This window comes from Blennius ocellaris (assembly GCF_963422515.1).
Source record: "Blennius ocellaris genome assembly, chromosome: 12".
Classification (NCBI taxonomy): Eukaryota; Metazoa; Chordata; class Actinopteri; order Blenniiformes; family Blenniidae; genus Blennius; species Blennius ocellaris.
This window is the reverse complement of record NC_137661.1, coordinates 9879858-9906082: the sequence shown is the minus strand read 5'-3', so window position 1 is coordinate 9906082 and position 26225 is coordinate 9879858. Positions and strand designations below refer to the sequence as shown.

At 39.9% G+C, this 26225-nt stretch overlaps 1 protein-coding gene across 1 annotated transcript; it reads left to right on the top strand.

Annotated features, from left to right (window-relative positions):
- Positions 1 to 5174: 5174 nt before the first annotated feature.
- Positions 5175 to 25026, top strand: alg6 (ALG6 alpha-1,3-glucosyltransferase). Its single transcript, XM_080505852.1, has 14 exons — positions 5175 to 5278; positions 5459 to 5543; positions 6388 to 6477; positions 6762 to 6850; positions 7063 to 7145; positions 7832 to 7896; positions 8518 to 8703; positions 11269 to 11404; positions 14406 to 14491; positions 16041 to 16125; positions 16389 to 16459; positions 18262 to 18330; positions 19947 to 20139; positions 24025 to 25026. Exons 1-14 carry the CDS (start codon positions 5197 to 5199, stop codon positions 24220 to 24222), a joined length of 1518 nt encoding a protein of 505 aa, XP_080361978.1. The 5' UTR covers positions 5175 to 5196; the 3' UTR covers positions 24223 to 25026.
- Positions 25027 to 26225: the final 1199 nt, after the last annotated feature.

Genomic DNA, 26225 nt, shown 5'->3' with positions numbered 1-26225 from the left:
ACAGGATGTTCTGCGGCTTGGCTACCATAAAGGTAACAGTTTCGCAGTTGTGTCTGGCTAATCACTTTTACACAAACAGCAAATGGAGCGCGCGCGCCCGCGTGTGTGTGAGCGTGTGTACGAGTGTGTGTGACGGGCTGTCGGCGCTATATTTATCCAATCCCCATGGGAAGGAGAAAGGAGCCTCGCTCTCCGCTTCAATTCACTTCCAGACACCGAAGAAGGTGCTGATGATGCAAACGGCTTCTCCAATGTCACCGCGGCATTTCTACTGACTAAATTCATTATTAATATTATTATTATTGAGCTATTATTATCAGAGGATAACAACCACGGTGGTAACACTATACATTACATTATTATTTCAACGTAACATCTTTTTTCCCCCTCTATTCTAAATTTATAAGCTTATAATATTACACAATCGTACAAATTAATTAATATTTTGAATAAAAATCAAAACAATATATTCCGTCTTAGGTTTGGAATATTGCCCAATCACTACACCTATTATAGAATTTGACTCTCACATAAATTAAGCACGAGCGCTGAAGGGATCGTTTTGGAACTGGCTGTAAAACAGACAAACAGTATGAGCAGGAGTGTGTCAGTCAGACACCATTTTGGTGTGCCTTCGAACGCGTGAATAAGCAACATTGATTTTTTTTGTTAATTGCAGTTCTGCCCACATTAAAAAAATAAAATAAAATAGCGACTCTATATAACAATAGCATAGAATTATAGATCGTCACGAGAAATTAACACTTGGACTTGCACGTGCACTCCAGACCCTGTAACACTTTTTTTTAATGTCAGATTTATAGATTTGTGTGTGTGTGTGAGGGGTGTGTGTGTGCACAAATTCAGGAAAGGGCGGCCTCCTCATGCTTAAAGCCAAACTGTGTCGCTCACACGCACGTCCTACAGGAAAACGGAGCCTGCGGTGCAAACGCACATGGGAGTGTGACGTCTCGGTTTGTGATGTGGAGCCGGCGGTCTTGCTTGTATGACGGCACCACGCGCGGAAATGGACACCACATTCTTACCGCTAGGGGGCGGGAACCGACACCTCTGGTTTATATGAAGAAGATCGACTAACGACATGAATATCTTTTTAAAACTCCACGTGTTTGAGGAATAAGCTTTTGAGACAAAAAAAAAATGGAACTATATTTGAAAAACAAGTCAGATGCACAATACTTTAGGGAGAAGGATGAAAAGTGAAACCTTGAAACAATGACAATGTATTCTATACATAAGCCACACAGTTTGACGCATCTTATTATTATTTTTTTTTTCCGTAAATAGGAGTTTGTGGTCATAATTGTTTCATCATTATGCTGAGTTGTGCAAGATGAGAAAATATCATAGGGAAATATAAGAACTGGAGGGGTCCATCTCAACTTTATTCTTTAATGGATTTCCCAAACGAAAAGCATCCTTGAAAATATCAGAATATTTTAACGAATGACAATGGTTGTTATTGTGAGATATTATCGATTTGTATAATTGCAATAAATAACTCAAAGGTGCATTTACATTATTATTATTATTATTAATGATAATAATGATATAACAATGGACCCAAAATTGTTGTTTTTCTTTTGTTTTGTTTTTTAATTCTCATTTCTCATTATGAAAAATAGATTTGCTGACAAGACGAAGACGTTCATTTTCAAAGAGCAAACACGACACTGGCGCGCGCCCACACAGACGCTCTCGGTAATGATCCGCGCAGCTGCACTTGCTCAGGCACAGGTGGAGGAAAGCCTGGTTTTGCGGTTCCCACAGCTCCGCCAGACAGCCTATATTCGTCCCCAACGACAGTCTGGCAAATTGTAAAGTTCACACCGTGTGCTTGATGCCAGTGTAATTTTACAATTAAATCAAGTGGTCAGGTGACAGGACTTTAAACTGGAGACGCGAAACTTTACTGAAATGTATGATCTGATTGATCAGTTCAAAATTATTTAAAGACAATGTACAATTCATATAAGCTTTGTACTCATAAAGTCATATGTTTAGTTATTTAGAATCAAGTCTGCAGGGTGGTATAGCTCAAAATATAGAGAATTAAAGGTGAGAGGATCTGTAAGAATGCAAAAAGGCACTTGAGTGATGAAAAAACCTCCAGCTGAACACCTGATAACATCTAAAGAGCTTCAGTGCTCATGCATGTAGGATTGTTGTAAATAATCAATGTGCCATTGTTGTTGTAATTTTATACATTGTGTAAAGCTTAAAAACAGATAGAATGAAGTAAAAATGCCAATGTAAAACCTTTTAGAATTTTACAAGTGTAGTTGTGTCTCATACTTGAACCAACAAGCCTACAATCTGTATGCAGCAAAATCTGATGCAATGGACTGGTAACTTGTTCTCACATAAACACGTGTGACCCATCAGGGCTTTTTACAGAGGCAATATTGAAATAGGAGGGTTAAGCTATAATGTACAAATTATAACATCAAGTAGCTATAGAAGGCTTGAGCTTTTACGGTGATAGTTTTATGCATAAGATTTTACCTTTAAATCAGTCCACCTATCTTCGAAACCACTTTATCCAATTCAAGGATGGGGAGTATTGGAGCTGATCCCGACTGAGTATGGGCAAAGGCAGGGTACACTATGGAAAGTTCAGCAGTTTATCACTGGACAAATGCATGGAGTGAGACAATCACACATTCACATTATGTGTAAGTCTAGGAGGCTTCATTTAGATTCCAAAAAATTAATAACTTTTTTATGGAAAAGTGACAAATGTGTATGACATAATGGAAGGACCGATGGAGAGACAATAAAGTCGAATTGAAGACAATATATATGTACACCAGACATGATAAACAAATGCAGATAAACACGACGGCAGATCTGCAGACATGCATCTGTGAATCCACAAACCATCATGAGATGATGGGGGGGGGGGGGGGGCTACAGCAGAAACCCAGGATATTAGCTTCCTGACATGTAGAGAAGAATGACCCATCAACCCCTGGTAGGATCAATCGGTTCCTAGAACCCCCACAAGAAGCAGCCCAGCCCGTGCAGCCACGCCATCAATGAACCCACTGGACAGGAGGAAAACCTCATCGCATATCCAAATACTACAACAGCACACCAAAAAAAATTAACATTTCAAAAACAAACAGCATTCAGTGGCTTCTTCAGTGTGAGACGAGTTCTGTCATCATGGATGTAGCCTTTAACTTCCATCCACTCCTCCATCCTTCTCTCCATACTATCTCAAGGTTCATTTCACTATACATTTCTATGTTGTGTCTTAATTTTAATTGCACTTTTCTGTGTTTGGATGAATGGCTGGATGGATCGATGGCTCGATGGATGGGTGGATGTATGTTGGACTTTTGTTAAAGTGTAAAATGTATGGAGTTTCTTCATTGTGGCCCACAAGTCCTCCTTCATTTATCCTTTACAGGACTGCACATCTGGTTAGTGATCGTATGAAAAAGTAGAAAACTGCGTGAACTCTGATGTTCACTTAAGAGCGCAATAAAGACGATCACAGACAGAGACAAATATCAGTGTCATGTTCTACTTTGTCACCAACTTCCTCTGAATGAGGGAGCAGTTTGGGCTTGTAACTCCTCACACAAAGCTTGAATATCGTTTAAAGAGTTCATGAATGCTGAAGGATTTTTTAAAAGACACGATCCAGAAAATATATGCAGTGAGAAAGACATAACAGGACATTAATTGATGGAACGACCTGCAGACTTTTAAGGTTAAGTTATTAGGGAAGAAAATGTTTTTTCCAGAATAGTTTTGAATTATGGTCCTTGTGCTTTTCTTATGTCAAGTGTCGAACAAGTGACAGAATTGAGGAAAAGATCAAGTTTGACTTGTTGTAGCAAACTTGACTCCTGGCATGATAGACTGCAGTGACATTGGAAAGCAAGGCCTAGACCCTCATAATAACTAGGTCATTCTCCACCACAAGCTATGGCCTTCTCCTGGGTGGAGATTACAGACAGTAAATGTAGGTACAGCAGTTACTGAATATTTAAAAAGGCATAGAGATGAAGCAATAAATGACAAAATAAAGCTGGCGTGGAAAGGCATTAATAACTAATGGGTACCAGTGAGTTATAGGCTGCTGCCATTGTAATGAAAGTGTCATTGCAAATCAGCAGTTGTCCGAGGTTATTATTATTTATGCATAATTGATGTCGGAACCACAAGGAACATGTCTCCACCAACAAATCCCGACACCTTGGGAACAAAGATGATGGTGTCAACAGAAGAAAAGGTCACAGAGGAGAAAATGCCCCTGAGCTGAGATTTACATTGTGAGGAGAAGCCAAGGCTGAGCTGGTATAATCAGACTCACATCTGTGTACAGAGTGCTTCAATATACTAGTCAATAAGTGAACTGCTCGCTCTTCACTGCTGATTGCATTTCACTGTGAGTACACATCAAATATAAACTCAGCAAGCAGTAATTTTGTACAAATGCAGACACTGTCGCTCATCAGTTTGTGAAAACTTGTCATAAGACTGCACACATCTGAAACACATCTATCTATCTATCTATCTATCTATCTATCTATCTATCTTTTGACAATTAAGTAAAGGAATTAGATAAAATCACATGATATTTTACTATTATGCTATCACAATGGGATTTATGAAACCATGATTTGTATGTCAATTTCTTTTTAACGATAAACACGTTTTAATGTCTGACCTCTAAAGTCAACAACAAGTGCCAGAAAATGTGCCAATAGAAAAAAAAAAAAACCTTTAATAATTGATCAGAGCATTAGTTTGTCATGAATCTTCAACTTCTATGACGCATTTGTTGTGAATAGGAAAAAAGCCTTATTGTAGTGCGAGATTCCGCTGTGAGTAAGACTTAGTGATTGTTATATTCAACAAAAATGTAGAACGAACCTGTATCTATTGCACATTTCTCTTCAGATATAAAGGCCAGAGCTTATATGACTCGTGATTTACCTCATATGTAAACGTAATATAAAGTTATAATTTTCCGAACGGTCTTTGAACGCCCCAGAGGAACTGGCCTACACGTCACAAGCCAGCGACCAATGAACACGAGCAACGCAGGCCTGGTGGATGACGTATACCGGAAAAACACACTGATTTCAAACGTGTACCAACGAGCAGCTCTTTACCGGACATTTCTACTCTAAAACCTCATTTTACAGGACCAAAGGGATGCAAACCTGGTGCCTCGTATCGATTAGCGTCCTACTTGGCGTCGTTGTGAGATGGGGAGTGTCGCTAAATTCATATTCAGGTAAGAAACACGCGGAGCTGAACGTAAACATGCTCCTCGTTCAGTCTGGAATGTTGTCCAGACTGATACTTCCCTCCATTAATATCCACTTGCTGGTGTCACACGTTGTCCTTGTGGTTCTATTGTGTGTTTGGTCACTTCAACTTCTTCAGGCTGACAGGTAAACGCTTTCTTCCGTAGGGGCCGGGAAAACCCCCATGTTTGGGGACTATGAAGCCCAGCGGCACTGGCAAGAGGTGACCTACAACCTCCCTCTGCAGGAATGGTCAGTGTGGTTGATCCAAGCAAAGCAGGTTTCACTAAATGACCTGCAATGTTGGAACAGGAGAAATATGTATCAGGGCACACACAGCTGCATGCATGTGCACGAACATTAAGCGCCACTAAAAACTAAATCGTTCAATCACAACAACCTGCAACACACAGATACTGTCATAATCGATCATTGCAGAAACTAGTGATTAGTTTACATACTTACTAACTCGTTGAACATAGTGTTAGATATGTATTTTACTTGCTTACAGGGTTTCAGAATACACTATTCCAGAATGTGTGGTTATTTGATTTAATTTAATTTTGGACGCCATTAAGCAGGGGTGTCCAACCTCGCTCCTCGGGGACCCCTGTCCTGCAGGGTTTAGCTCCCTCCCAGTTGCAGCACACCTGATTGCAATGAGGGGCTGGTTATTGGGCTTTTTGACAACCTTGGTGATGACATCATCATTAGATTCAGGTATGCTGAAGCAGGGAGAGAATTAAAATATGTAGGACAGATATCAGAAATTTGTGAATGGTGTTTGTTAGAGCTAGTGAGGCAGCTATAGACGTCTCATTTTGTCCAAATTAACTGTCTATAATGAGCATATAGAAAGTTTATTACGATAGACAACTATCATAAACTAATTAATTGAGTCTCAAAGTTGTTAATTTATTGTTCATAAATTGTTTGAGAGAGTAGATCATTGTTGCCTCTGTATTTTGGGACTCTGCAGTCCATTTAAATCTACTTCTGACCTATAGGATAAAAGACAATTAGTTTGACTGTCTACTCTTTATTTTCATTATTTAACAGTGTATTAACCAATATTTCATCATCTGTTTCCTCCTAGGTACTTCAACACCACTGACAATGACTTAAACTACTGGGGTCTTGATTACCCCCCGCTTACTGCCTATCACAGTTGGATCTGTGCTTACATGTAAGCTTTTTTGATAATTGAGAAAGAAATCGTGAATTATTTCAAAGTGATGTTTGGCTATTGATTTAGAAAAGAGAGTCTTAACAAAGAAGTTTAGCTTGAGTCCACTTCTAAAGATTAAACATTAATAACTTTATCAATAACGTCTGTATTCCTTGATGTATAAATATGAATGAAAGTGTTGCATACAGTGATGTCATCCACTCTGTCTGGTGTGTTGGACAAACAACAACACCGGTAGTTCAAAACGGAAATCATTTATTATTATGCATGGTTGTCCGCAGAGCCAAAATAATAAACCCTGAATGGGTGGAGCTCCACAAATCCAGAGGGTATGAGAGTCCAGCGCACAAGTTATTCATGAGAACTACAGGTACAGTTACTGAAAAAGCACAACTTAAAAAATAAAAAAAGTATTTTGAATAAATATTTAATGATTTGACTTATGCATACTCCTGTAAGATGTTGAAGTTACAAATTGCATCATTTCTGTTTTAAAATGCTTAAGTCAATAATAGTCTTTCTTTGTAAGGATAAAACAATATATGTCAATAGTCAATTTCTTTATTTTTTTTCTTGTTTCAGTCTTGGTAGCAGATTTGTTGATATACATCCCTGCAGCGATTGTGTACTGTTTTTACCTGACCGAAGGATCTTCAAGGAAAAAGGTTAGAGATACGATGGATATGAAGTTTGAACAGTTTTCACTCAAAGATTCAGTTGGGCTTTCCCCCGTCAGTCTGGTATCTCACACTTATTAATACAGATTACAACACTGGTGCTCCACATTTGGGAATTATGGAGTCATCATTGCAATATATTAAGATAACATGACATTCTGTTTCCAAGATGGTAAAACCCTTCATTTGGCCTTTATTCTTTACCAGGTCCAGCAGTACAATCAATTTAAGTGGAAGATGTTTTAATTCTTGTGATGTTGAACATTATTAAACAGATCAGTAGCTAAAAGAGACTTGATATGTATTTAAAAATGTGATCTAGAACAGCTTTACAGAACATACATTCCCTTCTGTACAAACCACAGCAAGCCTTTATATAGGTTCCCTTTTCCCTCACGAGGTCGGTTATTAAGATCAAGCTTATACTTTCCATGTAGCTAGATGTCACTGCATATCAATTTTTTTATGAGATGCCTTCCAAATGTGGGCTTTTACCAATCTTGTTTTTAGCAGAATAAAGCCATGTTCAATTATAACTGCAAATAATGTCTTTTAACCCATTTAAATAATCCAGTCCTCAAGTTTGAACTGGAGTTGATTTTTGAGAAACCGCCTGACAGAGTCTTCATTGATAACTGGATGAAAATTAACATTTCTTCTTCTTTTCCCTACAGGTTTCCACTCTGTTGTGCTTTTTACTTTACCCAGGATTGATCCTCATTGACTACGGCCACTTCCAGTATCCTTTATATAAAAGTTCACTTCATACTATTAATTTAGTGCCATATCACTTGCATCTTGGATCAAATTGTAATTGATCGAATTGCACTTTAATATTTCGAATATAATGTTTAAGGCCTAATGTGTCTATATTATCATAGTGTTTAAAGTGACTTGTTATATGATGTATAATATGAAGCAGCTTTTGTAAAAACTGCATTTGAAGCCATGAGCTTGAAAACAGACAGAGTTGTATAACAGTATAACATGTGCCTTCTATTTCTCATTGAAAGGAAAACTTCTTGAAAAGCTCATATTTGCACATTGGGCCCGCAGCAATATTATGTAAGACCGATTATGGCCTCAAGCTATTTTATGTGGTATTTATTCATATCATGTGGCTCGTCGTTATTCCCCATAAATGCTTGTGTGTTTAAGACTGTGGAACAAAACATGAGTTGAAGTTGGACACAGTTGTGCTGGCATTTGATCATATCCTGATTGAATTATTAATTTATAACTTCCATACTTGTTGTTCCATGTTATCAAACAGTCGTTTGTTAAACACAAGAGAGCTGAAGATGTGTCTGCAATGACAAATATGATCTTTTTAGTCCGCTATTAACCTTCACCATGTCAGGTACAATGGTGCAAGCCTGGGTTTTGCCCTGTGGGGGGTTGTGGCTCTGGGTCTGGGCTGGGATGTTTCTGGCTCCATGGCCTTCACTCTGGCTCTCAACTACAAACAGATGGAGCTCTATCATGCCCTGCCCTTCTTCTGTTACCTGCTTGGAAAGTGCCTCAAAATGGGCTCGCTGGGACGAGGGTGAGATTCATCATTTGTTGTTTTTCTGTCTCATTCATGTCCACATTTCTTCACTTTTCACAAATAAGAAGAAAAAAAAATCTTTAAAGGATGAATATTCACATTCACTCAGTTATCAAAAATAAAAAGCACATTTTTGAATACCAGACTTGAGGGTCCCATTAAGTGCAAAATACATTTCTCAAGTTACATTTTTTATGCATGTCAGCCAATTGTTGATTCATCTTCTGATCTGTGCAACATAATCGTCAAAAAAGAATTTGCTATTTTCACATCAAATCCCTCTACTTTTTGAATATTGTCAGTGTCTGATGACTTAACGTACCCTGACTTCCGTTTCCTTACTCTGCATCCCAAAACATAATGTTTATCTGAATTCAAATGTCCCATGTCCTCCAAATGTGAATTACATTATGCAACTGTGCTTGTGTCTCTTATGCACCACCAACAACAACACCTTTACGTATCAGCCTGAACCGATACTACTCTAACACACTACTACGACTGGCTACTGAAAAGAATGACAATATTTGTAACAGGCCATTTTATTGTGTAGGCTTAAAGGTGTACAGGAGGATGTTCTTTTTCCGGGTGGATCATCAAGACTATTGGTCCTCCCAAATGTCAATCATTCTGGTGATATATTATTATATATTATTATATTATATATATATATATATTAGGTAAGGCCGTCATATGTGCTCGTCCCGAGGTAGCGTGGATCTATTAGCTTTACACGTATTCTTTTAAAAATGTTTGCTTGTCGTAAATAGACTTTCACTTACCGGTCGCGAGTCTGACATAGTGGAAAAAGTGCAAATCTTCTTGTAAAGTGAGCTTTTGTGAGCGATGCCGACTTGTGACTTGTAAACAGAGCGTGCACGAGGAGAACTGGGCTCATGCACGTCTCTCACACACGTTTTAGTAAGTGTTCCGTCTCGGGAGCAGGTACAGCGTTGCGCATGTGCATTTTTTCAAAAGGTGGAGAGGGCAGTTCTTTCCTAAAATTCGGGAAAATCCTCCTGTATACCTTTAAGTTTCTGTTGAAAATACTTAAACATGTTGAACAAAATGTCAGTCCGCTCTGCCACTGCTGCAAACTCTTGTGTCCACACTTTACAACGCAAGAAAAGTGCATTTAAGAATGCCGTGGTGGCATTTTCCCAGCTGAGAACTCACAAACAGCTTGACAATGTGAAAAGGAGGGAAAGCGTAATTAAGGAATTATTTGGACACACAAACAGCTCCACAGAAAACCTGCTGCAAAGAGACTGTGCTGTTGACTTCAGCAACTTTCCCTGTTGGGTCCGTGACATCTTAGGACCATCCTGCATTCATGATCTCATTGAATTGCACCACATTTTGCTTGAATGCGGACAAAAGTGCATCTGTACACATTCCAACACCAAACCACTGGAAACTGAAGTGAAACATTTGATCATGCTTTCCATGTGATGTTACTTTGACACGTACCACCAACTTTAGCGTTGTTGTAGACTGTCTTTTAGGGGGTTGGGACAGTCCATGAAGTGATAGGTGAGAGCTGTTTTGAATAGATGTGGAAGCAATACAAACATTAGACAAGTGGTCGGGAAAGTGGACAAATATTACATTCTAAAAAAAAGTCACTCATGAAGTTCTCAAAATGTGAAATGGAGGAGAATTGCTGATTTATCATTCAAGAGCATTCTTTACACTTCAGCTATGTTGGACTTAGAGCGGTGAGCGTTCAGTGGCGTCTCAAACATGTGAGGTGAATGACAGAACTCTGTCTTTAATGCTGCAATATAGAAAAAAATAGAGGGCTTGGGAATGGGACAATGGGAAAACCGTGCTTGAAATAACAAGACAACAGTTGAACAAATGCCTTTTTACAAGCACATAAAGTGTGACCCTCTCCAGATTCTCGCCGGAAAACTTAAAACTAGATATCTTTTTCACTGATATCTTTTAAAAGCGGGACGATTCGACAGGATATAACTTGGTTCTAAAACCTGCCAGTGTGTATAGAGGTGTTAAGTGCAATCCTCACGCTAGATATATAATATGAGAGTATGAGAGAGAGCTGTGTCCTCAGAAGAGTCACAGAATGACTGAGGTAATCAGATTGGATGTTGTTACCAGTGTGTCCAGTGTCTGTTTATCTAGTAACAATGTACCAAGGGCATTTAGTAGCAAATGGAGTGCTGGATTAGAAGGCCTGGGGGAAGATATGTCCAGATGACACTCTCGCCATGCCCAAACTCCTCAGCTATGCCCGTGTGTGCAGCTTCACCAGCAACTTCACAGTTACAGCTGACAAGATACCCCGACCAATGCAGGAGACTTTCAGCTGATGCATAGCTTTCACTGCATTCTTCACGGAGGGGTCAAATTCCAAATTTAGGACTTGCAGACTGTTTGAACTCGCTTTGCAAGACGCGGACAACCCCATACTGACTGACGCTTTCTAGTGTTTTTAATTAATCGAAATATACAGTACAAAACCATGAATTCCTATCATTATTCATCATGTATTTTTAGCTCCCGTGCTCACATACAGCGCTTGTGTCTCCCCACATGTAGGCTTTTCTTGCTGATGAGAATCTCTGCCACAGTGTTGGTGACTTTTGCCCTCTGCTGGTTGCCCTTCCTGTCCGACCCCAGTCAGGCCTTGCAGGTGGTCAGGAGGATCTTTCCCGTGGCTCGTGGTCTCTTTGAGGTACAGTAGAGTTGTTTCTCTTTTTTTTTTCTTTTTTTAAAAAGCCACAAAACCACATCACAGAAGTTTAATCTTCCCATGAGACACTCTCTCATCCGAAAGATATTTGTGCTTTTGTCATGTTGAATCCTCCAAGAATATCAGTATTGTCTTACAATTACAATGTGTTGTTGAGAACAAATCCTGAACATGTGACATGGCATTGGTCACATGCTCCTGTGTTTACAATAAAAGTGTTTCTTTACCTTGACGGGATGTAGATGGTTAATGCTCTCGCGGAAGGCAATTCATCCGACTCAATTTCAGAAAACATTTATACACATATGTGACTACATTTATAGCAAATGAATGCAAAAAAATCTACCCATTGTTAATGACATACAATAAATATAATTAATCATTTTAACTCTTGAAAATCTGTGGTCTAGTAGTTAACCCTAACCTCATTCAGGCACAATCTTGCTGTGTGGAGTTTGCATGTTCTCCCTGCGCAGGTCTGGAGTTTCTACGGGTCATTTAGTTTCCTCCCAAATTACAAAAGCACGCATTTGAGGTTGTCCCTCAGTTGTGTGAACGTTAGACGAGCAGATTTTGGAGTGAAGGTTTACAGGCTTGAACCCCACAGCATTATAGAACAACTTATCAATAATTAAATAAACAATTTAAATCAGTTTCAATATCTGATGTATAAGTTGGGGTTACAAGGGCTGGAGCCGATGCTGCTTAAAGCCGTTTGATATTAGAGGTTTTGCTCTTGTTGCTGTTGTTGTTGCCCGGTGTTCTTTGGATGTGCAGGGATTTTCGATGAAGGTGCAAGTTCCAAACACTTGTAGCAAGTAGCGGTGGCGAATGCTTTCACCAACCTCACCGCCTGTGCAGGAGTTGTCTCACTTCACACGGGTGCATACCCTCAGCGTGGTACCACCCTGCAGTGCTTAGCCGGCTGGAAATGGATACCCCGCAGGATCAAAGAAAACAGTGGAATAAAACGGTGAAAGGTCAGGAGATCGGTTTCACTCTATCTCTGGGAGTCGTCGGGGTTCAGGATGTACAGTCGAAGGATATAGATAAATCTCACTAATTTATGGTTGGCTTGTTTTCAGCACTTCATAGCGCAGCCATGTCCGGGCCATACGGACTGATGAGTGGGGCAAACGCTACACCTAAAGGCATATCAGTGCATGTCTGACCACTACGGCCGGCCCTAATGTGTGTTTGACTTTGTTTTGCACGCACGCACACACGCACACACACTGTGGTCAGTCAGCTGCAGCATGGTAATTGGAATATGATATTAATTTAAAAAGGAAAGTGATGATAGTGAACATGAGGATGGTGAAAGGTGTTAAGGCAGACATAGAGGTGAAATAACTGTGTGTTTGCGTGCTCTCATGTGACTGACAGCTTGGAGACCGAGCCTTTGAGCCCCCACACCTCCTCTTGCCCCGGTCTCCGAGGTTGCACCAACCACAAGGTGTCACAGACGTGGGAAGTAATTGAAAATTCTGCCAGGGGAGCGGGCGGGAGCAGGGTGCACCGTGGCAGTATTTGTTCAAGGAAATGATGCAAACATAATACACAGGGTGTGAGAGACACTAATACCCCGGCGTGACGTCAGCGCGGGAGGCTGCCGGGGGCAAGTTGTCCTGAACTAATTGTGAAATTGTGCATGTAAGCAGACGCTTTGGACAGCATTGGGGGTGTGAGAGGGGGTTGTGGGGAAGAAGAGCGCTGGTGACTGGTGGTCCTGGCGGCTTTTTGGGAGGGAGCAGTTGTAAGTTTACCCACTGAGCTGCATTCTGGCGTCTCACATTGCTGCCTGCACACAAAAATGGCACCAAATGCTTCTCCCTGTGAAATTCCATGCTAGCTTATAGGTGACGGAGCCCCAAACCCCACCCCCACCCCCCACCCCCTACTCGCGATCTTACATTTGCCAATGAGTCCCACCCCTTCCTTTATGTGTTGCCATCAGATGGTGTTCAGAAACATTCCCGTAGTGGTTATTTGGAGCGGGGAAGCAGAGAGGAAAGCGAGAGGGATGGCGGCTGAGATAACACTACGCTGGACAGCCACCGTGCTGCTGACGAGGCTACCATTAAGATCCACACAGCTGTGCAGTGAGCAGCTGTAACACAGAGAGGAGAGAGAGAGAGAAAGCCAGGAATAGATTTTCTAGACAGGGTCACACTCCGAAACCATCCACGGTGGATCCATAAAGCTCGTCTTGACATGCCGTCTCTTCCTTCCGCGTGATATCACGGTGCACACTTGCAGCTTTGGCTGCGATATCGGCAATCCCCGCCGCTCAAGCACTCGAATGAACTGAATCACGCCATCCGATCACAGCATGTTAACCACAAGTGCTTTTGAGGTTTATCGGCTTTTGTAACGTTGTCTCTTTTAGTCACATGCAAGCTAAAATTAAAAATGTTTTCAAGTGTATACATAAACAAAATAGCGCTATCAATAAATCATATGAGTAAAGGTGCTAAAGGCTTTATAATTTGTGAATTTGTATTTATTTCCCTAATTGAATTTTGAAAATGTGTAAATTGCTTGCAATAATATTAAAAACACTCTTTTATTTTTGTTTCATCAATCGATAATATTTATTATTCAATAATATAAATAATACTATTTATCTTCAAAACATCAACATATATTCAAACAGAGAATTGTCCCTCATATTGTACTTTTGTTTTCTGTCAGTTGCCCAGTGTGTTGTCTTGGTCTTTATCTGCTGTTTATGAAGAAACATCGCTGGTTTGACACTTGATCTCTCGTTGCCAAATTTTCGTCCCAAAGAACCTTTGTATCCTCTGTCAGAGGAGTGAATTTATGAGGAAGGTTTAAAAGCAAAAGCCTCTGTGGAATCTCCCCAAGTTATTTTTTTTATTGCACTTTCTGTGGTTAGTATAAATGCATGAAGTATTTGGCTCGAGGAAAATATTGAAAATGTTTTTGTCACATCTTTTGACGTGTGCGTGTCTGTACACAGGATAAAGTGGCCAATGCATGGTGCAGCCTAAACATCCTGATAAAGATCAGATCCATTCTGTCCTCGGACTCTCAGCTCTACCTCAGGTAAGTCTTCTGTCTGTTTCAGTCAAATTTCACTTCATACTCATTTATATACTGTGGATTTCTTTTCTTGTGGCCGAGTCATTATAGCTTTTTTTGTCCACTGCTTCCTGACCCCATTAAAAGAAAATAAAAATTTACCCAGGGGAATAAACACTTTGGGTGGAACTAAGATAATTTTAAGGAAACATCTTGTGAGGGGCATTTTAACATGAAGTCATTGTTGTTTTACAGTTTAATTGCCCAAGGAATACTGAAGAAAATGGATCGTTTCCAGACATAGAAGCAAAATAAATCAATGTGACGGCAACATTTTCTTTTCCAAAATATTAGGCCTACGCATCATGTGCTTCCCTTGTTGATGTGATATTATAATGCGTGTGAAAGAGAGGCACATTTCAGATTGTCCACAGAGAATCTCATGTGTTGAAAGTTAATTCAACCAAAAGCCGAGGTCCCGTACCGTCACAGTTTAAATAACTTGATGCAGCACTCGTGTCATGGTGGAGCCCGCTTAAATAACTCACCGAGCTAAATTTAGGAGTCCTGTGTTCGCGGCGCGGACACGTTTCTGCCAGACTGCTAAGTCCAAGGATCAACCAGGACTTCTTTTACTCTCGTGCATTTCAAACAAATGAAAAACACTCTTGTCTTTCTGGCACAGAGAGCGGATTGCTAAATGATCTGCTGTGTGTGTGTACTGTGTACATAAAATGAATCAGCTGTGAAAAGTGATCCTCGTCCTTCCGGACCGCAAACCCCTGCCCGACACATGACACATGCTCACCACACTGGTGTTCATAGCACCTGAATGTCTCATTTTTATTTAGTCTTTTTTCTAACACTGGCTGTCTTGTTGTCCTTTGATTGAGCTTAATCTATTTATCCAGGCTCACTTTTCTCAAATTGTTTTTATTCCATCTCTTTATTTTTGATTGTTTTTTGTTTTTTTTTAACTGCAGCTCCATAGTTGCCCTCCAGCTGACACGCTGCACCACCTCTCACCACACTTGTAGACAGCCACTCTGCCACCTAGTCAATCTTTTCCGGTGCCTCTACCCCCCAGCAGGTGACAATTGAGAGGTTAAACTAATGCCTGGTAACCAATAGCAGGGGCCATTATTTGGTCAGTTCCCACAGAGCACAAGTCTTTAGAGCAGGATCCGTTTTAAACAAGAGTCTGCTGTATACTTTTTTGGATTATATGGCTGTTTACATTTCAGATCAGGGCTGACTGAAAAAAAAACAACAATATACATTTTCAAAATCTAATATTTGACTTTGTGTCTTTGTATCATTTTTGACACACCTGTCTTTGCTGAATACATCAAGCATCTGGATATAGTATTCGTATCGATAACAGCTATGACTTTACTTGTTATGAGCTCAAATGAAAAAAAATTTATAAATCAAATTTGTATCCCTAAATAGCAAATGTGGTTTAAATACAGTCCTTTGCGGCAAAACAGTTTTTTTTTTTTTTTTTTTAAATCTTTGACTATTGAAGTTATTCCTGAATTAACTTTTTCTTTAATTTCCATCACTTTTTCAGTTTTGCCTGCACTCTCCTGACAACGCTACCTTCCTCAGTCAAACTGCTGATGAAGCCGACTTTCTGGCACTTTAAATTGGCTTTGGTGAGTGTTTTTTTTTTTTTTTGTTTCCTTCCATATGATGACATAATATGGACATATATGCACTTGCACTTAGTTTTGGAAATATAAGGTGAAAATGATGTCAGTGACACGTGGGTCAAATATATCAATTTTACCTGATACATTAAAAGAAATTCTGCATTTTGTTGAACGATAACAGTGCATACTTTTATAATGATATATTGGTTGTTGTCATGCATTTTCTTTTCTTTATCTAAAAGTGTGCATCTCAATGTCAACTTTAGGCCATTTCATCTCTGGCATTTTTCCTGTTCTCCTATCAAGTCCACGAGAAGTCCATCCTGTTGGCAGCCTTGTAAGTACAGAGAAGATAACTCTTAACTTCTCAAGGCTTGTCTCTGTCGGTGACGAAAGTAAAATGTGATTTCTCTCTCTTCTAGTAATATGTGAAATATTAATGAGAATAGATTTACTTTCTACTCACAAAGAAGCCATTTTTTCTGGTCCCTACTGTCTAAGGTTAGGTCGTGAGGATGGGAAATGATTTGAATGCAAGTGCACATTTGTAAAAAAAAAAAAATAATAAGACAGTGATGTCATTGTCTTGTTACACTCTCAGAGCTACAAATCAGCACCTCTATTTAAGTACAGACTTGCTAACAGAAAGGTTATTGACCTCTGTCATCGCAGTCAGTGTCACACAGGTGCAAACCAGCCTCCATTGTCACGATGCAGTGTGTCCGGGTTGGACGATATCTAACAGGGTAAATCCTGCACTTGCAAATGCCTGCATACGTGTGCGTTTCATCATCGTCCATCTTCGTATGTATAAACTGGTTGGTTGGGAGAGAAGCCCGGGGCGGATTTCATAGCGAGGGATATGGTTCCTACACGCAGGCTCATCTATTAATCTAGATTAGGGTAGATTGTTGCTTTATTAACTATTGAGTTATATCTCCCACCTGTCCCTCTGAATCAATCAGTAATACATGTCCAGGGCTTAGGAAAGAATGGCAGGCGGCAGCTCAGGGTGTTGTTTGCGCAGGATCAATTATTGGGGCTGTAACAGGATCGCCGCAGAGCACTGACTGTAATTATGGGCTCAGGGACCGATGGAAAGTGCCCCCCCTGGAGCAGAGTGAAGTGCAGGCAAACACGTTCAATTAACAACAAGTTTTTACGCAGACATACATGTGGAGTCTTCACTCAAACAGGTATCAAAGTAACATTCACAGGTATTGAAATATGCTGCTTCGCAACTGTTGTCTTCACCTCGCGACAAGTGTTACCGTGTCGTCAACACTCCTCGTCAAGGATTGATAAGGTTTTCCAATGAAATGGTCGTATTGTGCAATTTACTGTAATTTGTAATTGATTTTGGCCACAAGTTACTTTACTGGCTCCACTAAATATACAGTAGCCTTTGACCATAGTCAACTGGGATTGACTCCATTCACTTAGTGAAGTTGTTTATGATAGATAAATGGGGAGGGAGTTTAGACAGTAACTCTTTCGCCACTTTAAAGCATCTCCCTTGGTTCTGTTAACACTGTGTTAGTCACAGTAATGACTGATTAGACACTAGATTACACTCATCGATCATTTGGTAGAAGATGGTCTATGATCTTGATGAAACAGTTTTATAAAGTTGTGACAATAAGAATAAGCAGGTACAAAGCTGCTGAGATGAACCGCCATCATGCAAACAGCAGCAGTCAGGTTTTATTAAGGTACGCTAACGGTTGGTCTTCTTAAGTCTGCTACTGCATGACCCGTACTGTGGATACAGGCTAGTGTTATTGTTTCCTCCACTCCGACATCTCTCATGTTAGGAGATCTTTTCATGGATGATCACAATGCTAATTATCAGCTAATAGAGCCAACAAGTAGGACAGGAGGAGACGGCAGCTCTGCAATCGTTTTTATGTACAACTGAACTCTCCCGTCATTACTTGTAACTGTGTAAAAATGTAAGCACCAAATCAAGTTCTCGATTTAAAACGCATTATTCACAGCACCGTACCCCAGTGACGTTAATATTTTACACATAATATCAGTTTTCTGTTTAGCGCAGATCTTAAATGTTTGTAATTTCTCCTCAATAATGTAAAGTAACACTTTTTCTTCTGCATGATGATAACCTGTGTTGTTTCCTAGGCCTGTCTGCTTCCAGCTAAATGAAATACCCTTGGTGTCCATTTGGTTCCTGCAGGCCACCACGTTCAGGTAAAAAGAGACATTTCCAGAGTCGAACCAACTCATCACAGAAGTGGATGAATAAAATCTTCATGTCTGGCTGACTGATGTTGTCCACGGTTGATCTCAACAGCGTCATAGTGCAGAATCAGATTGTTTTAGTGTGTGTGGAGTCCATTCTCGTAAAAAAAACAGCAAACAAAATCACATTCATAGCCTTGACCTTTAATTAAAAGGCATAAGAGGTAGTGATTTTAGGCGTAACCACTGCATTTCTATCTTTGCCATGAATGATCGGAGCGGATCCTGTCAAGAAAATTATTTTGCCTTTGCTTCGATGAGGTCAAAGCAAGCGGAACATGTTTGAAACTTCAAACGTTTAAGCAAAAACATTTCAACTGTGTAGACAAGAAATTCCATGTTTGTTAGACAAATTTAAAACGAAATTATTCTCAAACTCAATCTGTCATTTCAATACTCTCAATGGATTTAATACTGCTGCCTCACCCAGTGTTTCATGACCATTCATTATTGGTTATCAGTGTTTAATTAAGTCCGATATGCTTGTATAGCTGAAGATATCAAAATCCTTTTATGCTCCCATTGGTTTGGTCATGTCATCGCTAAAGTTACGAGGTCTTGCTTTAAGAAAATCTGTGTGTTGTCCCGGCGGCCAAGCTGGCACAGAGATGGCATCCCCTCGTCACATGTCGTCTCTATTTATTTCTCCCATTGTTTTCTGTCAGTCGCTACTGTCAACAATCAAACCAGAAACACCAACCGAATAATCCCGCAAAGCTAAACTGTGTGCATTGAGCTGAGCGCCATGAATGGAAAAGACAAGTAGTGCTGCAAATGCCCCATCTAACTTTCACCAGCTGTTGTTAAATTCTTCCGGCAGCACTAATTGTTGTGCGTGTGGTTTAGTATAAGGATATCTGGGGATTACGCTGCATAGTCTGCATGCCTGCTGTCTAAGTGTGTGTTGTGTAGGGACAGGAGGTCATTCTGGAGCTGCTTCCCAGTACAGTCTGACTTGGACTTTCACATTATGTGCATCCTCTACAGACTCACTCATTTATTTAAAAAAAAAAAAAAAATACATCTTTTGTTTGCATAATTGGCTAAATGACTGCTGACGCTTGTCCATTTTAACAGGACTGAATGCAGCCAGTGTGTTTAAACTGAGGAAGTATGTATTTCTAAAATGTTAGACATTCATCTCCTGAATGGATCTTTTTTGTTTGAGTAGAAAAAGCTGAATAACCAGTTTGTTGTGGGTGGATAGGTTTATATAAGCTGGGGAGATGTGCGATTTACTATGAGTCAACTGTTGTTCTTCCCCGTGCTCCTCTGCTAAACTCTGATAAGCTCTGCATGGATGTCACAAACATTGCTGTACGGGAGAACAGACTGCTCTTACAGGACAGATGCTTTGTGGTTTGCTATCAATCTTTTCTCAACAAACATGACATAAACCTGAAAGATCTACTTTCTTAGCTATTATCAGTCGTGTGCTTTTCAAAGGTGTGCAAATTCTGCAACATGTTAATGTGATTGTTTTGGGGGTTTTGAGGTGTTGTATATAAGTTCTGCAGTAAGTTATCAGAAACATTCTTGTTCTTGTCACTTTCTCCCCTGTGCAGCATGCTGCCTTTGCTTCTGAAGGATGGGTTGCTCCTACCCTATGTTGTGACCTCCTTGGCCTTCCTTTACTTCAGCATCTATCTGCTGTCTGCGCTGGATCGCTGCTCGGAGGATGAGCTTCGATTGGGAGCCTACCACAAGCTGCTTTTCTTTCTGCCCAAAATGAACCTGGCTTGTATAACCAAGTGGAAGGTCAGTGTGCCCCGAGCACTTTTTAAAATCTAAAAATGGACTTTCCAGCAGACGGTAATTTGGTGGTTTAGTGAATCTCTTTCAAAAATGTTTTCATGGCACATTCTCATCCATCTTCTATACCGGTTATCCTGTTCAGGGTCACCAGGTGCTGACTATGGGCGAGGGCAGGGTACACCCTGGACAGGTCACCAGTCTGTCACAGAGACATACAATCACACACACACACACACACACACACATTTACACCTAGGTGCAGTTGTGTTTCACCAATTAGTCTCAAATGCATGTTTTTGGAATGTGGGAGGAAACTGGAGTACCTGGAGGAAACCCGGGCGCACACAGGGAGAACATGCAAACTCCACAGAGAAAGAGCCCAGCTGGTGTTTGAACCCACGACCTTCTCTCTGTGAGGCCCGAGTGCTTCAGCAGTCATGTTGACGGGTTTAGGATGTTGACAGAAAAACAAAATGCACTTCTATAATCTTGTAAAGCTGAGGTCTCATCCATCACTTCATGTTCCTGCTCTTGCTGCTTCAGCCCAGTTCGGGTTGTGGGAAGCTCAAAATACTGGACACGTCATCAGTTCATCACAAGACAAATGCAGAGCGAGATCTGTAGTACAACTCTCACTCACACACACTATAAGCAAACCCAGTCACTTACAATGTCAACATGCAAACCCAAACGCCAATAAAAGGCTCCAAGCCAAGAATCAAGCTAAATGGTGTTTTCAATGTCAATCAACAGATCCAGGCTAGGCCCCGCTGTACAGAACCAAGGAAAAACCTCAATCTTATATAAGGTTGTGTTAGTCTAAAAATACATTTTCCCACAGTCGTATGACTTCGACGTCTCTGCAACCAAGTTTTCAGCCTCTAATTTTATATAGCATGCTCACCCTCACCCCACAAATGTCTTTTGCTTGATGAGATATCAAAATGCTGTAATCTGCTAATCCATTAAAAAAACTGGGAAGCACATACAGATCTTTTCAGAATAAAACATAATATATTGAAAGTAAACACCAACAATTTTAGCTATATACGAAAAAAAAAAAAACATCTACAAAGCCCTTTGACTTCAGGATAAATCAAAAATAACATTTGAGTTCTCAGGAGTCATTCCTGCAGCACTTTAGATTTAATGTAGATGTTTAAAAGATCCAGGTATGATGTAGCCAAATGGTAGAGAGAACTAACAAGGTACAGAACTCTTTCCAAACAAGGTGAAGGTTCACCTTTACTAACTTTTACTCGGGTATTTCCATGGCTTGATACTTTCTACTTGTCTGCATTATACGACTCGGTGGCAGGAGTCACTGCGGTCTCAGTGGCACTTTGGTGCTGAGTTACTTTAAAGCAGAGGTGGGCCAGTCTGGTCCTGCATGTTTTCAACACGTCTCCGGTGAAACACACCCGAAAGTGCCAATTCACTTGTTTCAATCATGTTTAAACATCTGACCTAATGAAACCACCAGGACTCTAGTTTATACACAAATAAACTATATGAAACAGACTGCTCAGTATTTGTGATCGACACTTTAAAGAAAGCAGAGACTTTGCTGCTGGGTAAACTTCAGCTCACGTCTGCTTCTGTAAATGGTGTCGGGGAGTGAACGGCTGATGCACCCGTACTAAGAAGGGCGCTGGCTTCAGGATCCCAGGTGGCCTGTATTTTGAAAGTGGCACTAGACCTAAATTGCGAGCGTGTGAGAAGATACACCCAACTGTATAAATAAATATCATGTGCTGCTGTAAGCTGTGTAAGCTGGTCAGGGATGAACGCCGCTGCCAGCCAAAGAATTATTTATCACTTATTTAAGTTTCCACAGTGTCTGAAGAGGCTTCACTGCCAGCCCTTTAGCGACAGGGGCACCGGTAGGGTGTCAGAGATTAAGAGAAGGCATCTTTTTATAGCGCGTGTCATTAACACAGGTTTGCGTAGATATATTTATTTACACAAGCAGCATAAATAGCGAGCCCCGATGATGGCGATAAGGTTTCATGGGTTTGGGTGGTGGGGCGGGTGTGTGCCTGAGGTGTTTCCTCCGTCTTACTCACCGACTTATCTCCGGGTCTTAAAGCTCAAACAGACACGAGTGATTTCCCCCCACAACAACATCTGTTTGGACTGTGTAACAAGATTAGAAAGTGGTTATACACAGGCCAAAATAAAATGGTTGTGGATGTTTTCCAGGCCTCAAACAATTCTTTATAACACCTTTCACATGACTGATTTGCTTCATGATTCAGTGAAAGTCAATGTGATCTGGGAATTACCCTAAATGCAATCATCGATTAGTCCCATCTTCAGGAGCAATTAAAATGAAGGAGGAAGCCACAGTTTTGTCATAGCTTTAAATTGTCATCAGATATAACGTGTAAATGTAAATGACACATATAATGTCAGGTAATATGAAGACATCCAGCTGTATAGGATTTTTCACACCAAAGCAAGAGAAAGTGGCATAAGTGGGCATCTCGTGATTCTCTGGCAGGACAGTTTCTAAAAATAGTGGTCAGTTCAGAGATTTCAAATTGTAATGATTCATTCGCTTTGAAACAAGTAGCCCTTTATTTTACTTTATTTTTATTGCACTCAGTTTTAAACTGATTCCCCCTCCACTACACTGTTTTCAGCACTATATATATATATATATGTATATAATCTGTATATTATTTGGAAATCTCTATTTTAACTTAAGTTTGGCAAAAATCCTTAATATTCATGTTGGGATGATTATTCTCCCGTATACATTTAGTTCTGCTCAGAATCACAGAAATTCCAGTGCACTTCACGAATAAATGCTAAAAGAACCCTTTTTGGTGGAATTACATGTTATGTTATTGAATAACGATAACGAGTTGTCATTTGTGACAAAAAGTTGTTGTTATTTAAGCATGTTTTAGTACATTCCCATTAGCTTTCAAACAAGCTAACTATTGTATTTCTTTTTGACAAACTAAACTTATTAACCTAAATTTTCTAATCCCATTCCAACTAAACCTCATACTGGTTGAGCCATTACTGGTATTGCGTGTGTGTGAAATATTGATGGATTTGTCATACAGAAAAACCAAGCTTTTTCACTAATTAATATTGCATATGTGAGATAAATTGTGTTTTTACAACCTTAAAAAAGCTCCACACATTATGACACCCCATCATACAGGTAATACCGCAATTTATTTTACCCAGAAAGCAACTTGAGACAATAGTGGAGGTTAATTTGTAAATATTCCTGAGTGAAAATGTATGTTTTGTACATTAAATCCTGATGTTTTTACCAACCATGGTAATAGCCGAGCTACTGCACATTAGCTTAATCAGTGTTGTAAGGTAACATTGTTCTACATACATTTTTGCTTTAAGGGCAACAATGCCAGAGGGCAACAGTCTTCTCAAGCTCCTCCCAAATTCCCCCGCTTGCTGTAGTTTATTTTATGACGACAGCTTGTAGAAGTAATTCCTGCCAGTTTGTGAAGTACCAGTCCTATTAAAACTTTAGGAAATGTCTCCTGGGATAGAAAACAAGATATGTTTACAAAAAAAAGTAATGTAGAGAGGTTAAATATAGACCTTTAAGCATTTGATGTCTGGTGAATCAATATTTTTGTATCGCTCTGAAAATCCGAGTCATACATCTTTGCTACTACTACTATATTTATTATAAAGAAAGAATATCAAATTATTATTGAGTAAAGTACACACGTCTTTCATTACCTTGAAATAGCAGATTATTTGGTAATCGGGGATCCAAACACTGCACACATTCCGAATCAACACAGCAGATGGACACTTAATTCACCCTGAGCATTCATGCAAGAGACAATCTCCACCATGTTATGTGTCTAATGGCCAAACTGTCTTTCTCTGTTGCAGTTTTACGTCAGCATGGCAGCAATGGCAGGACTGAGCATCGCAAGTGTTGCTCTGCTTCCTCCACCGCATCTCCCTGACCTGTTCCCTGTGCTGGTGTCCACAACTTCTTTCCTGCACTTTTTGGGAACATTTCTTTATTTCAACGTTGTTTTGTTCAGCGGTCCGCCCCACAGAAAAAGCCAGAAAAAGACTAACTAAGTCGCATCAAAAATTAAAAAAAATTGTGGTAAGAAGTGCTACTGTGTACTACTAACCACAAAATGGTACAAAGGATTTTTCAAGGCAAGTAGAAAGTGACAACACAACAGATTACCAGCTCAGGGAAGTTGTGACATCAAATGGAAATGGATAATTGCAGTTCGTTTAGAGTTTGGACCAACGAATTTGGAACTCCGTGTTAAATGTTTGTTGTAAATACTGACATCTCTCAGAACTCTCAATCTGGCTTTTCACACATTCCCACATCTCATTCCTACATTTTTATTGGCCAGAGGTGTTTTTAAAGCAGGGGTCGCCATCTTTTTCCCCCATCGGAGCAGACAAAGCCTTTGCCCCTCTGTGATGTCTGAGGCCCACTGAAAGTGATCCCGAAATTATAGTTGGGAACTACTATTTTCAAGAATAGCGTCACATTCAGGTTGTATTTCGCACTGTAGAAAGCTGCATCCATGGCTAAACTACCCAATTCCTGGCTAATCCAATAAATCCATCAGGGGAACTGTGGTTCAACTTCTACAAACTGACTGCACATTGCTTTGTTTCTATACACAAGATAAAGGAGTTGGGTCCGTGATATGATGACTCGTGCTGTATGGACCACGGAGGTGCTGCTTTAACTCTGTTTGTGACTTTGATACAACATATGTTTATATTTCTACCCTCATTGGACGTGAAACTTCATAGACAGGACTCAGGTGTGTTGATCATCATCGCCCCCCACCCCCCCCTTTTTTTTGCAGTTTTCTACTGTACATTTTTTCGTCGTCGTTAAAGTTCTTTTGTACAAACTTAGTTTTTGTGAAAATAAATCAAATTTCTCAATGACCTAATGTGACCATCGGTTTTATTGCCACATTGTTAAATGATCTGATTCAAAGCAGCTTCACATAAACTGTCTGCATTAACTAAGTAGTCTGCTAAATCACCCCTAAAGGTCTGGCAGAGACAGAGCCAATAATTGGACAGAAATTATATCTTTCCAAGCTTTTACTCAACATCATTAAATATTCATTACAAGTCTTTGATACTACAAGGGTCCCGCACTAAGGATCTGCACGTTTAAAACAAAGCCAGTGACGGGAGAGGCTTTAAAAAGAGCGATGATGGAAGGTGACATATCAGAACATAATGCTATAAACTTGAAATACCACAGAAAAAGGTACAAGCAATTTCTTTCTCCAATCTTTCTGCCAGTTAATGACGGGCATAAAAAAAAATCCATTACAACTATAAATGTTATCAGGTCATTGAGGGTTGCCTGTGCATCTGAGGCTCTGAGCCGGCGGCCAACAATGGACTGCAGGGACAAATAGGAGCCCAGAGTCTGAGTTAACTGTTACCACAATGAGGTCTGAACACTGGGGTGTAATTAAAGGTAGTGTGGAGAGGTTTAGCTTGTCCTGTTCCAGGTATTTCAGGGCAGTTGGTAAGATGTAAGGTAAAATTAGAATGTGCCACAAGATCAAGTAGCAAACGACGGTAATCAGATGAGCTCTCTTAAAGCGATGGTTCTGTGTGTAATTTATTCAAATGATATTGTGCTCCAGATTAAGCGAGAAATCTAGAATTACAGCTATCAAATAGTGTATGATGTGATCAACCAATGAAGTGAGCTTGTCAGGACATGGTGTGGTAAACACAAAAATAATCAAACATATTGATTAAAAATCAAATTCATTGAAATCTAGAGTTTTTGAAATGAAAATTATTATAATTTTTTTGCAATTTGTGTCCGTCACACTCACACTTTCATTTTATGTTTTCTTTTTCAATTGGTCGTAGTCGTGTTTGAAATAGCATCGCTCTGACCCTAAAATTGTTCCCGCTTTCAGTGAAGCCACGTGGTGACGTCTGAGAAGAGATCTGCCTTTTACTCTGGAAAAACACTCGTCACAAACAACAACAAATTAAAACTTCAAGCAAATCGAGGTTTTCCTGCTGTGAGAAAAACATTTTTTTTTTCCATTCTTGCATTTTATTAT

Coding starts and splice junctions, on each gene's coding strand:
- alg6 (XM_080505852.1), top strand. CDS start 5,197: ATGCAAACCTGGTGCCTCGTATCGATTAGCGTCCTACTTGGCGTCGTT. Junction 5,279..5,458: donor GTCGCTAAATTCATATTCAG/GTAAGAAACACG, acceptor TTTCTTCCGTAG/GGGCCGGGAAAACCCCCATG. Junction 6,851..7,062: donor GTTATTCATGAGAACTACAG/GTACAGTTACTG, acceptor TTCTTGTTTCAG/TCTTGGTAGCAGATTTGTTG.